This window comes from Eschrichtius robustus, chromosome 8 (genome assembly GCF_028021215.1).
Source record: "Eschrichtius robustus isolate mEscRob2 chromosome 8, mEscRob2.pri, whole genome shotgun sequence".
Classification (NCBI taxonomy): domain Eukaryota; kingdom Metazoa; phylum Chordata; class Mammalia; order Artiodactyla; family Eschrichtiidae; genus Eschrichtius; species Eschrichtius robustus.
The window spans coordinates 10,075,293-10,088,936 of NC_090831.1; the positions used below are offsets into that span (position 1 = coordinate 10,075,293).

General features: G+C 64.7%; 1 protein-coding gene across 1 annotated transcript in view; it reads left to right on the top strand.

The window, feature by feature from the left end:
• CAMK2B (calcium/calmodulin dependent protein kinase II beta) overlaps positions 1–9,886 on the top strand; it is a 90,215-nt gene extending 80,329 nt beyond the window's left edge. Inside the window, exons 17-23 of the mRNA XM_068550298.1 lie at positions 509–557; positions 1,970–2,083; positions 2,426–2,506; positions 8,424–8,499; positions 8,604–8,698; positions 8,871–9,105; positions 9,313–9,886. Coding sequence (XP_068406399.1) covers positions 509–557; positions 1,970–2,083; positions 2,426–2,506; positions 8,424–8,499; positions 8,604–8,698; positions 8,871–9,103 — 648 coding nt within the window. The 3' untranslated portion in view covers positions 9,104–9,105; positions 9,313–9,886. The remainder of the gene's footprint in view (positions 1–508; positions 558–1,969; positions 2,084–2,425; positions 2,507–8,423; positions 8,500–8,603; positions 8,699–8,870; positions 9,106–9,312) is intronic.
• Positions 9,887–13,644: the final 3,758 nt, after the last annotated feature.

Here is a 13,644-nt window from a genome sequence, read left to right on the forward strand (position 1 = left end):
CTCGGTGACAGGTGGCTGGCACCTGGTTTTGTATCTGAAGGGCAGTAAGCCAAGAGTGAGGTAGGAGGTGCTGGGGCCACCTCTCTGCCCTTAAGGCCACCTGAGAGGTAAGGCCAGGCCTGGCTGGATGGTCCAGGCCTGGGGAGGAGGTGTGGTTACTGCTGCAGTCTGTCTGGGCCAGGCCAGGGTTCCTGAGCACCTACTGGAAGCTTCCGCCCTGTCTGCCAAAATGCACGGGCTGTGGATGATTTTGTGCTTCGCCCGGAGTCTTGGAACTCCAAAAAGCTTGTTTTTCTCTCCTGTTAATGAGTCATCTGAGCACACGGACTCTTTCCACTGGGTGTGCCTTGTGGGGAGAAGGGGAAGTTGGGGTCCTCAGCTGTTGGGGACATGGCGACCCAGCCTGGGGACAGGTGACCCCTGGGGCTGGTGTGAAGCTCCAGCGCTGCCTGTGGGTTTCTGGGGTTCAGGCCACGTCCTGACCCATTGTCTCCCCGTGTCTCCCCAGGAGTCATCTGACAGCACCCACACCACCATAGAGGACGAAGACACAAAAGGTACCCCAGCTCCCCGCCTGCGGGGGCAGCGGGGCGGGCCACTGGCGGGTGGGGAGCTGGGATGGAGAAAGGCCGAGGCCTGTGATGCGGGCGTGTCCCCCAGGGCTGACCCTGCTCAGGGCTGCAGTCCCACCTGAGCCTGGGGACAGACCAGCGCCGGGCAGTCTCCGGCATAGCATCCAAGCAGAGCCTGACGGGCCCGGGCGCCCTGAGCAGCGAGGAAGCCACTGCCCTGGGTGGGCCGGTTCTCTGCACGGGCCCCCAGATTGCTCTGGGGGCTGTGCACCCAGTTCCCACGGTTGAATTTGCTGTTTCTTCTCTCAAAGGTCCTTAAACCTGTGCCTGCCCGGCTGGCAGTTGATTCGTGGACGGGCAGCAAGGGGCATTTCCCGGGCTCGTTGTGGGATTGGGGGGTGGGCTGCAGAGACTCGAGCTCCAACCCACTCTCAGGGCTCCCAGGCCGAGCTGGGCCATGCTCTGTCTGTGCCCCACAAGGGCCCCAGGGTGCCGGGCGCCGTGTGCTCACCCAGGGCCCCCTCTTCCACCCTCGGCTTTCTCAGCTGCCCCCAGGGAGGGGATCTGGTCCCCACTCCACTCAGGCCAGGCCGCCCGTCCCCACGTGGAGGGCCCGCCTGACCCTCTCGGCCACACGCTTGTGTAGATGAGCGCTGGGTGCCCTCAGGGCTGCCCCTGGGCTGGGCAGTGGCCACTCTGCCAGTTTAGGGGGATGCAGTGACCCTGTCCTGAGTATCCTCCCTGCCCCAGAGTGGAAGCGAGCATAAGGCTTTGGCCTCTGGATGCAGGGAGGGTGGACGTTCATGTGTTTTCTCCAGACTGCAGGCCCCGAACCATCAGCGTGGAGCATAGAGGTCATCCAGACCTCTCCCAGGCCCTGTCCTTGCGGTTCTGTCCCTGCCTCAGCAGGCTGGGGGCCTGAGGCGGCCCGAGCCTGCGGGAGCATAGCGGAGAGGGCCAGCCCGGCCAGCCTGGCCAGCCTCGTCCCAACCCTTTGTCTGGCTGGGAGAGGGTGGGCAGATGCCCGAGGGGCCTCGTGGGGCAGGGCAGGGCAGGGACAGGGGCCCCGGGGGCCTCTCACCTCAGCTGTGTCATCCGTCAGATGCAGAGAAGCCTCAGTGGGCCCAGGTCTGGCCTCTGCTAGCCTTGGCACACAACCTTCCCACCTGGAGCCCGGCCTTCGAAGGCCCCATGTCCAGCCCTGCACGTGGTCCTGCGTCTGCCTCACATACCTGCTGTGATCACACAGCCCTGGGCACGCGGGGGTGATGGCGTTCCAGGAGCCCTGGACCCCACCGCGTGGCTCTCCAGCTTAGCCCCTCTGGTCCTTCTCCTGCACTCCCCCTCCTCTCCTGCGTGTCCTCACCTGCGTGTTCACGTCTCGACTGTCTGCTCAGCCCCCAGGGTCCCTGACATCTTGAGCTCCGTGAGGAGGGGCTCGGGGACCCCAGAAGGCGAGGGCCCCCCGCCCTGCCCGCCTCCGGCTCCCATAAGCCCCCTGCCCACCCCATGTAAGTAGCCGGGCCCCTGCTGCTGCGGGGGTCTCCCTGAAGGGCCTGCAGCTCCTCTGAAGGGGCGCTCGAGAGCCAAGGGCCGGCCGAGCTTGGGCACCAGCCTGCCCCCGACAGCCCCCCTCTGAGGCTCCCCAGGGTCTCTGCCCCTCAAGCCCCGCTCCGTGAGGGCCTTCCCCACTGGCCTGGGGGGCCGCCCGGTCCACCATCCTGCTTGGGTGTCAGGGCCAGGGCTCCTCGATGCTGAGACAGGCCCCAGTGCGGGAGAGAGCAGAGGCCCTGCTTCCCCTCCCCCAGCCTCGCCCGGCAGCCTCCTCATATGTCTGCCTCCTGTCCCCCCAGCCCCCAGAATCTGTGACATCCTGAGCTCCGTGAGGAGGGGCTCGGGGACCCCGGAAGCCGAGGGCCCCCTGCCCACCCCATGTAAGTAGTGCCCCAGGCCTGCTGCTTCTGCTGCCCAGCGGCTCCTGCGTCCTGCTGTGCACGGCCTCAGCTGCTCCCAGGCCGGGCTGCAGAGGCCTGGCTAACTGGCTGGCCGTCGGGGGGCACACGAGCTAACTCCCCCCCACCCTGCTTCCTCGACCCTCACCTCCCACACTGCTCCCCGCACTGCTGTCCGGGGCCCCAGGCCTCTCCCCCAGAGGGTCTCCCAGGCCCAGGGCAGCCGGCAGGGCGCCTCTGAGGCCGCCCACCCACGTGCCCTGCCCCTCGGGCCCTGGGCCATGCCCTTGCCAGTCACGCGGACTCCGTGTGGGCCCCGGGGAGCCCAGGCACAAGGAGCTGTTACAGAAATCCTCTCAAGCACAGGCCTGGGGTTTAAGGGGAGAAGAAAGGGCCCGGCCTCCCTGCAGAACTGGGTTCTCCGCAGAGGGCCGGACGTCCTGCTCATCCTCCACTCGCTCGTCCCTTCCTCACCTGTCGGGCGCCGGCCGAGGGCCTGTCCTGCACTGGGCTGCCTCCTCTGTCCCCTCCTGGGCCAGGCTGCCCTTCAATGAGGGCACCCTCCGCCCGCAGCAGCTTTCCACGCGCCTCCACCGACCTGGTCAGGCAGGTGCAGCTGCCTGAACGTTCCTGAAGCTTTCCCCTGTGCCCCACACCCTTCTCTGTCCCCTTCCATCCCCCCATGTCCCCCCGTGTCCCCCTCCATCCCCCATGTCCCCTCGTGTCCCCCTCCATCCCCCATGTCCCCCCATGTCCCCTCGTGACTCCCCCGTCCCCCACACTCTCTCTGGCTTTGGCTCATCAGCTCATAGGTTTTGTCTTCTGTGTGTTCCCCGCCTGCCTCGTGTTTCTCGTGTTCACTTCTCGTCTGCCCCAGCCCTCAGGATCTCTGACATCCTGAACACGGTGAGGAGGGGTTCGGGGACCCCAGAAGCCCAGGGCCCCCCACCCTGCCCGCCTCCGGCTCTCCCAGGCTCCCCACCCACCCTGTGTAAGTAGCACCTTGAGTGGCCCTGCTGGCTGCTCCTGGGGGCTCACAGGGGTGTGGAGACCCCTGGCTGCGGTGCGCCGCCCCCTGGCTCTGGGAAGGGGCCGGCTTGCGGGTAGGGGGACGTGGGGTGCAGGGAATTCCACATGGAGCTGCCGTTTGGCTAAAGACATGCACGTGTGGGGAGAACCAGGAAGCAGGTTCCCATGATCTACAGCCACACGCTCCCAGGGTCTGCAGTCTGTGGGTTTCTTCCGCAGCGAGGATGGGACGGGTGCCGGCCGGGGTGGTGCCTGGGGTTACTCCCCCGCTGGTGATGCTAGGGGCGGGGGCCGGCCGGGCAGGCGCTGGGCTGGGCCACCTCCCCAAGCAGGGAGGAGCCGCCGCAGCCCGTCTGCCGCCTGCCTGCCCGCCCGCCAGTATCGCTTACAGGGATGGATGACACCCCAGGGCGGCAGCCATCCCCACCTCTGGGGAGACACCGGGCTCTCAGGAGAGGCTGCGGGGCCGGGGGCCGGGCATGGCGGGGGAGAGGCTGGGTGAGTGCTGGGCCGGAAGGGTGCTGACCCCCGCCCACCTGCTGCAGGCCAGCCCCAGGGGCTGGGCTGAGAGGAGGGAGAGAGGGAGGGAGGCCCTGCGAGCAGTCGGGGAGGCTCGGAGGCCTGAATACTGTGGCCTAAATCCGGGCTTGGCTGAGGGGAGTGGAGGCGAGTGTCCTAGGTGAGGGAGCAGGGTCTTGGCGGGTGGGCGCACAGCGGAGCCCGTGGGAGTGGGCAGATCCCCTTCCCCATTTGTGCGGCGTCTTATCCGAGTTTAGAGGCCTCCACGTCCCCATCTCTGGGATCCTTGCGGCCCCTCCTTTCACAGATGAGAACGCTGAGGGGAGGAGATGCGGAGGGTTGTGCCCAAGGGGGCCACGTGCAGCGTGACCTTGGCCCAGGGCTGTGACCCACCCTAGGAACGTGCGCAGGCCATGTGGGGACCTCTGAGGACAGGGCATGCCACGGGTGCTGAGCACCCCAGGCTGACCCGGGGGGCCCACAGCACTGGCTCGCCCCTTTAGGGGTCTGTCCTGAGCTTGACTCCAGGAGGTGCGGCCACAGAAGGTGCTGTGACCAGCACTGAATGGAGGGGGCCTAGGGGCCTGGACTCGGCAGGTGTGGCCGGGCCTGCAGGGTGCAAGGGAGGGGCAGACGCAAAGCCCTGGGGGGCACCGACGGCAGGGGGGGCCCCCATCAGTCTCCCTCAGGGAGAGGGGTCCTCGTGCCTGGATGGGCACCCTCCTCTCACCCGGAGTTCCCAGCATCCCAGCTCCATAGGCCTGTGTGAGGGTCCTCGGGTGAAGGAACGTGGGTCGGAGAAGGGACTTCTGAGGGGCCGTTGCGGGGTGATATCTGGCGTTCAGTGGGCTGAGTGGGTGAGTGCCAGAGCCGGGGTGCCCCCGCTCCAGCTCTGGGACCAGGGATCGGCCCCTCCCAGCACCGAGGCCCGGGCTGCAGAGGGCCATCCCTGGGCTGGGTCGTGAGTAGCCTCCTTTCCCAGGAACGTCCCCGCCAGCTGTCTCAGCGTGTAAATGGGGTCGGTGCCCACTGGCCGGGGCCGTGTTCTCCATGATCGGGGATTACGCACAATCCAGGCTGATCCTGTGCAGCTGCCTCCCTGGGGTGGCTGGGGGCATCCTGGTGCCCCTGCAGCTGCTGAGGGACAGGGCTTGGGGTCAACCTGGGGTCACTGGGGTCCCCCTGGACCCTTTGCCGGTGGCCGGGCCTCCCTGGCCTGTTAGCTCACCCCAGGAGAGCCGGATGGGACATGGGGGCTGCACTTCAAGCCAGACCTCAGCTCCGTCGCCGGAGCTGCCTGGTGGGGAAGACTTGTCCTCAATAACAAGCGTCACCCCTGCCCCCAGGAGTCCCTTTGCACAGCGTGCCACTGGGGGAGGAAGGATTGCTCCGAAACGTGGGGTTAGACGTGGGCGGCAGCCTCTCCGAGGGTCAGGAGCGTCCAGCCCACTCCTGGGCTGTGACTGGGCTCGTGTGGCCTCAGCTTTCCCATCTGCAGAATGGACATGGTGGCTGTTTCCTAAACTTCAGACTTTGCGATGTGTGCTGTGACCCTAGGTTTCTATTTACTTAATTCTTTCTTTTTATACTGACTCCATTTTTAATTACGCTTTGTTTAAAAACGCTCAATATTACTTCATTAAGTGGAAGATTCGGCTCACCACAGTGCAGTAGGTGACTGTAAAATCAGAGCGCACGGGAAACAAAACAGAAAAAGAGTCACTCAATTCCAGCTGCAAGGCTGTTGGCTGAGGGCTCACATGGGGCGGGGGTGGCTCACGACGTCTGTGAAGAAGGGGGGTTGACAAGTGTCGGGGTGTCGGGGTGTGCAGACGTCCCCTTGGCAAGATCAGCAGGATGGCCCGGAGCTGACGGAGTAAATCGCAGGTGGGAGGTGGGGGCTCCTGAGCAGGGGCTGGACCTGGTGCCACAGGCGGGAGGCGAGGTCCCGGTGACGGGCCGCCCTGGGCAGGGACGGAAGTGGCAGGGACTGGTTGCTGCCCTCGGACGAGCCCAGGCCCGGCCGTCTGGGCGGGGTCTGGTGGGGGAGCCAGGCTGCACTGGGGGGTGATCAGAGCCTGAAGCTCGAGGCCACCTCTGCAGAGGTGACAGGTGAACTGGGGATGGGGGTGGATGAGGTCCCAGAGGAGAGAGGGTTGCCCAGAATTGGGAAACGCCCAGGCAGAAGGCGGAGAGGTGGGCAGGCTGCGGGGGAAGCACTGAGAGGGGAGACGCAGTGTGATGGGATGGGCGAGGGAGGGAGCGGTGTGTGGGTGGAGGTGTGAAATATCCAGAGGGTGAGGACAGAGGCCGGCCTGCACGTGTCTGTGTTGGGACAGAGCTCTGCAGGTGGATGTGGGGCATCAGGGCAGCTGGGCTCACAGCCCGCCTCCTGGAGGCCAGCTTCCAGGGCTGACCAGACAAGGTGGGGCTCGGGTTCTGCAGGGACAGCCTTAAGCCCAAACCCTGCTATAGTCCAGACATGGAGTTTGGTGAGGATCAGAAACAGGACACCAGCAGAAGCGCCGCCAGGTCCAGAGGGAGGGTGTCTTTTAGATAGGGGAAGCCCACGCGTGCTTGCGGGTTGGTGTGCACACACATACACGCACTGCAAACACATACACGCACTGCAAACACACGCATGCCCATGTGCCCTCACTCTCACCTGCGCACGTGTGCACGAAGGTGCGCACGCACACACACACATGCTCATGCGTGCACTCAACCATGACACCCTTGGGTGTCATGGAGCTCACCCTGCAGCCACTGTCCAGAGCCGGTGCGGCACGACCCAGGCTCCCAGCTCAGACACGGGCATGCCTGGGCTCGCGCGCAGCAGGCAGCATCTTCTACCGTGGACTCTGTCCACTTCCTAGCTGGGTGCCTGGGAAAGTGAGCACCCAGACAGCCGAAGGCACTGATGGGAGGGCCGTGGGCACATGCTTCAGAATGCTAACTGCGCCCTTTTGGAGCTGGCAACCCACGCTCTGGGAATGTAGCCTGCAGATCAACTCACGCGTGTGCTGGTCCCGGCTGCTCTGGCAGCTGAAGACTGGAGACCTACAGATGCCCATCACTAGGCCTGGTTGAGTGGGGATGCCCATCCCAGAGGAGTGGCTGTGCAGAGAGTCTGTGGTCCCGATGTGCTGCTGGGAGCAGGGGGGACACGAGTACCCGTGCTGGGAGTGTGCAGACGTGCGCAGCTGGTGTGGCCGTGACTGGGGAGGGAACTGTGGGACAGAGCTCCTGGGATCGTGCTTTCGGTGGCCTTCTCGGGTCTGAGTTTTATCACTGGCACGTTATCACTGCTTTAAGAAATCGCCACGTGTGGATGCGTTTATGCCTGTGTGCCTTTGGGTGTTTCTACATCTGCACAGAAGTGGTTAAGCACCTCACTCAGGACGGTACTTCTCTGGGGAGAGTGAGTGAAGAACAAGATTCAGGGGAACACAGACATCTGCATCTTTATCTGGAAGGTTTTATTTCTTGAAATCTATAGCAAGTATGAAAATGGTTCAGATTTGAATCAGCAGGCTGTGGGCTGTATTATTCTTTCTACTTCTTCCATGTGTTTAAAATGTTTTGCCTGAAAATAAATGGTAGTTAAAGAGATAAAGGGGCCCCCGGGTGAGCACCCGGGGGACTGGGTCTGCCTAGGACCAGAGGTCAAGTAGGCAGGAACCCGGAGAAGGCTGCCGGCCCAGGGCCTCAGGTGGAGGGTGCAGGATGGAAAGGTGATGCCGGAGGACTGGCCTGGGGGCCCAGGACCGCAAACAGGTGGGGGCTGGAAGAGGCAGAAGGCCAGGCGGCAGCCTGCGGCCTTCCAGGGAGAGAGGGCAGTGAGGCCTGCCCTCTGCCTTCCCCTGGGCCCGGCTCCCTGGCCTTTGCACTGAGGCCCGGCCCTGCAGTCTTCAATCCCCTGCCTGCTTTGTGAGCCCGCCCTGAGCAGACAGCTGCCTCCCCAAGAAGGACTATGAGAGCAATGTCCGTGGCGGGGGGCGGGCAGGAGCTGGGAAGGCTGGTCACAGTGTTGCAGCTGCCGAGGGCCCAGGGGATACAGCCGGAGGGACTGGGGCATGGCAGGCTTGGCTTCCCCTTCCTGCCTCTTCCAGACCTTTTGTACTCTGGATGGAGTATTTCCGTCTTTCAGGGATGTTGTATGTAAGACAAATAAGACAGAAGCTTGTTGGACCTGGAAATGGGGACCCCGTTGGTGGCCCTGAAGGGAACAGTCTGAGCCGGGCAGCCTCGGGGTCCCTCCTGGAGGGGGAGGGGCGGGGGCGCTCTGCGCGGGACCCCCCGGGGCTGCAGGGGGGCGGCGCGCGGGTCACTGGGCGGCTGTCCCCCACAGCGCGGAAGCAGGAGATCATCAAGATCACGGAGCAGCTCATCGAGGCCGTCAACAACGGTGACTTTGAGGCCTATGCGTGAGTCAGGGCTCCTGGGCCCATCCTGGGGCCGCGGGGTGGGAGGGGGTGGACGGAAGGGGCGGGTTCTGAGGGGCCCCTCCTCACCTGGGTCTGCCCCCCAGGAAAATCTGTGACCCAGGCCTGACCTCGTTTGAGCCCGAAGCCCTGGGCAACCTGGTTGAAGGGATGGACTTCCACAGATTCTACTTCGAAAACTGTGAGTGCGGGGCGGCGGCAGGAAGAGGGCGGCACCCCCGGGGAGCCCACGGGCCCCCAGCCAGGCGCCCAGGGAAGCCCTGTCCCGTCCTCGCCCCACCGGGAGGGGGAGGGGTGGCCGGGCTGGCGGAGCGGCGCCGGGGGCGTGGTGCCAAGCCCCTGCCCGCCCACAGTGCTCGCCAAGAACAGCAAGCCAATCCACACGACGATCCTGAACCCGCACGTGCACGTCATCGGCGAGGACGCTGCGTGCATCGCCTACATCCGACTGACGCAGTACATTGACGGGCAGGGTCGGCCCCGCACCAGCCAGTCCGAGGAGACCCGCGTGTGGCACCGCCGCGATGGCAAGTGGCAGAACGTGCACTTCCACTGCTCGGGGGCGCCCGTGGCCCCGCTGCAGTGAAGGTGAGCGCCCTCGGGGGAGGCGGGGCTGCGGAGAGCGGTGGCGAGGCGAGCGAGCGTGGTGTTAGGGGGCGGGGGCGCCGGGTCAGGGCTTCCAGGCTCCTCTCCGGGCGGCCCCGCAGGCGCCCACCTTGCAGACACCAAACCCGAGTCAGACGGAGAGCGGCCGCCCGACGCTGACCTGCCCGCCCTCGGCCCGCCCCGTTTCAGAGCTGCTGCGGCTGCTTTCACGGGACAGACTCGGTGTTTGGAGCCCAGCTGCCCTCGGGCGCACGGCCTGCCTGTCGCATGTTTGTGTCTGCCTCGTTCCTCCCCTGGTGCCTGTGTCTGCAGAAAACCAAGACCAGATGTGATTTCTTTTTAAAAACAAGACGACAGCCGCACACACAAAATTGATGTCGGATGAAACGGAAAAAAAAACGAAACAAGGGAAAAAGCTGTAAAAAGCCCTGGCGTTTGTGGGGCTTCGAACCTTCAGGCCGCTCCCCGCCCAAGCTCCACGTGTCCGTCTGCTCCTGGCCTCCTCCAGGGACCGGCCTGGGCAGTGAACTTGTCCGCAGGGGCCTGCCACCCAAGGAACGGTGTTTGCTAGGTGGCGCCCACCCCCACGCGTCTGCATCCTCCCTGCCGCGCATGGCTCCTTGTCAGGAGTGTCAGGTGTCGTCTGGGGAGGGGCTGGGGGGGCTGAGCATGGCTGTCCTCCCTCCTGCTTCCCTTCCCTCCTCTCCTCCCCGAGAAGGCGCAGGTGCGAGCTCCCGGTGTCCCTGGCATGGGTGAGCAGTGCAGAGGCTGGGCCAGCCCCTCTGGGAGGATGCGAGCCCTCGGAGAAGGCCCCGCGGGCCCAGGGCTCCAGCTCTGGCCCTGTCGGGGCCAGGGAGGTGCACTGGGTCGGGCAGGGGGTGCAGGGGGGTCACCCCTTATTTTCAGACCTCACGCCTGGCAAGAGACATGCCGAGAGGACGCTGCTGGCTGCGGCGCAGTGTGCAGGGGACCCCGGGGCTGGCCTCCCTTCTGTTCAGGCACCTCTCCCTCTTTGCCCCCCTCCCCCTCCCCCCGTGTGGGAGTGGGGCAGGAAGGAGAGAGGGGCCAGAGGCGGGTGGGTGCCTTCGGCTCCCAGGCCGAGGCAGAGTCCAGGCAGGTGTTTGCTGAAGGAAGCTGCGCTTTCGGAGTCTGGGCCCAGGGCAGCAGGGAGCGGAGGGCTGCACGGGGCTGCGTGTGACAGGGACCCCTGGGGTTGGGAGAAGGCGGGCTGGGCTCACCTGGGGTCCCCCCGCGTGCTGGCAGGCACTGTGGCGAGCCTCCGGGATGGGCCACGTGGCCAGGGGGCGGCAGAGAGAGCCAAGGGCCGTCGTCTGGGTGTGCGAGTGGGTCTGAGCTGGCCCGCTGGGCCGTGGTTGGGGGGTGCAGGGGCCGTGATCGCAGGTGCAGGACCCCCTGCCCCAGTACCTGCCCTCTTCAACTCATGTTGTTTTCAACACGGATTTTCTTTATCTTCCCCCGCAATCAAGCCAAGGGAGGGGCCCGGAGTGGGGAACAGAACACAGGATGCTGGTCTCCAAGGGGACTGTCCATCGACAGACACTCAGAGTGGATGCTCACCTGCCCGTCCGCGGCTGTGCTCAGGACAGCTGTCCCCACCCATGGACGCGGGGTGAACATCCGCCAGGCTCCCTGGGCCTCGGGCAGCGGCAGGGCCCGCCGTGGACAGTGTGTGGCCCGGCCACCCTTGCCTCCTGGGGCCTCCTCCCCTCCTCTCCCCCTTCTCTCCACGGAGCTGCCTGTCTGGGATAATTTGGGGATTTTTTTTTCTGGGGGATAGTTCTTTTGCATGACCCCTCATGAGCAAGCCACACCCGCTCTTCTAGCTAGATGTCCGCGGTGTGGCAGCGTCGGCCAGCCCGCCCTGCAGAGGGTCGGCTGCCTGCGGTGCTGGCCGGCCTTTCCTCTTCTCTCTTTTTGCTGAGTTTCATTGTCTTTTCTTTCTGAGCCTTGTAAGTGTACAAAATTATTATTTTGTTCTGTCTCGGGAAACTGCAAATAAAAGGAAAACAGGACAAACTGCTTCAAGTGCATCCGCGTGCTCTATGCCAGGACCCTGCCGACCCCTCACCTCACGGCAGGTCCCTTCGCCGTGTGGGCCCCGGGCTGGCCAGGCTGCAGAAACCCTAGGCCAGACGTCTGTTCCCGAGCCCGTCTCGGTGGACGGCATGCCCAGGTGGGGCCCCTCCGTGCCGCTGCAGGTCAAGCTCTGCCAGCTGTCCCCACCCCAACCTCTGGTTCCACTGAGGCTGCTGTCGGCCCTGGACAGACCCCTGAGTCCCCACGCCCCCAACCTTTCCCATCACCCTAGTGGTCTCTGAAGATGAGGCTGGGAGAGTGGATCTATGTGGGAAGAGCCGCAGGACCAAGGCCTGCTGCCCTGTCCGGTCTCTCCCTCCACCCATCCGTTCTTCGGGCGCGTTGACTGGAACACGCGGTGCCCGAGGCCAACCCCGGCTGCTCCTGTGGGCCCTCACGCTGAGTTGTGTAGACAGCATGTAGACGGCACACAGGCCAGCGTGGATGTCAGACACTGACGTCAGAAGCAGAAGAGCAGTGGCTGCTGAGATGCAAAGAGGACAGTGCAGGCGATGACAACAGGGGCCCGGAGAGGCTCTGCGAGGAGGCCCGAACAGCAGGAGCCCAGAGGAGAGACCAGGGGGACAGAAGGATGCCAGGTACAGAGGCTCCCAGATGGTCCCAGACTGAGGGGAGGGAGGGAGAGAGGGAGGGCCCAGGGTCGGCACAGCCAGGCGGTCCCCACCAGGCCTTCCCTCTGCAGCTCAGCCCCAGCATGGAGGGACGCGTCACCTGGCTGCCCATGGCACCCCCTACAGTGGGGGACACAAAAGCCTGCTGGGCCTCCCTCGGGAACACTCAACCTCAGCCTGTGCGGCTGAGTGAGTGCTGGCCACGTGGCTGCCTGGCCTGTCTGATCACCTGACCACAGAGCCGCATGGCAGCCCGGCCCCGTGGCTGTCTGACCACGTGGCCACATGACCACACTGCTGCATGGACACGTGGATGCATGGTCGCCTGGCCCTCCGGACATCTGCCCTCGTGGCCGCACACACTCAGGCCCCGCTGGGCGACGGCTGCTGGCGCCTGCCTGTGCCCTGCTGTCCCTCCCGCAGGCCTCTTGGCCCACCTCGCTCCCAGGCAGACCCTGGGCAGCCCTGCTGGTACCCCAGAGGCACTCTCCTGTGGAGATGGGCAGCCTCGCCTCCACGCCTGGTCCCCAGGCCCTGCTGCCTGTCTGTACCTTACGCCTCGAGCTTACTCAGCACAGAAATACAGGCTTCAAAACAATCTGATACACCAAACGCACCCACCCAGGGGGTCCAAGTGACTTATGATGAGACGGCTGCCGCTTCGGGCCAGCTCAGTCCTGTCCACTGTGACAGAACAGGTCTCCTCCTCCAGCCTCGGCATCTGGTTGCAGGCACCTTCAGATGGGCCAGGAGGCCCTCGATGCCAGCTTGTTGGCCCCGTGGGCAGTACCCGGCAGGGGCCCTCAGGTGTGCAGGCAGGAGGGAGGGCTGCACAGGGAGCACCTCGGAGGATCCGAGAGCCGGGCACAGAGAATCTAGGACAGAGCCCGCGAGTGGAGTCTGTCCCCGCTGCCGCAGTATCTAGGGCTCCACTCACCTATCAGCTGTAATCCGAGGAGCCTTTCCAGGCCAGGCCTCCCTCCGGGCACCCGCCACCGCCTCCCCCTACCCTGCCCACTGCGGATTCTGAACCCTGAGGCGTGCCAGGACTCCAAAACCCAGAGCAGGGCCGCCAGGACGGGCAGAGGGAGGTCAATGAGAGGGCCTTTCACTTGTCATTTTAAAAAGCACCTGCTTTGGGCAAAGCCCCCTGGGCCACGGGTAAATCCCCTGCCCTGGCGGGTCCTCTGAGCAGGAAGTGCCCACGCTGCTCCCTATTCCGATGGTCAGAAGTAAGGCTGAAAACAGGCCCCAGGCCAGCGAAGAGACAGACTGAGAAGTGTTTGCAGACTGTCTAATGACCAGCTGCCGAGGACATTCCCTAAACTAGGACGAGAGTCCCAGGCCTGCAAGGATGCGGGGAGCACAGGGAGCTCCCACACCCCAGCAAAGACACCCCGCTCTGGAGGAGTTCCCGTCTGCGTGGCGCCGGCTCTGTGGCTGAGGCAGCCTCCCAGGCAGGTTTCCCAGGTGTAGCGAGGACCAGGTCACAGGGTTCAGAGCAGGGCTTCTCTCTGCTCTGCGGCTCCGTCACCCACTTCCTGCTAGAAAAGTCTGAGGGGAGATGACCGCTTGGGCCTGGCGGGGAGGGGAGCAGGGGATGGTGGGTTAAGGGAGATGCTGTCTCCCCCGACAGGAACTGCCCCAGGAGAGGGGGGACCCCAAGCTCTGCAGGCGCACAGCACGGAGGGGCAGGGCTCCCGCGGAAAGGGGTCCCTGGGGCTCCAACAAAGCACAGGACTATTTTGGAATTTCAAAAGTCAACTTTATCCAGATAGGAACCTTTCAAACA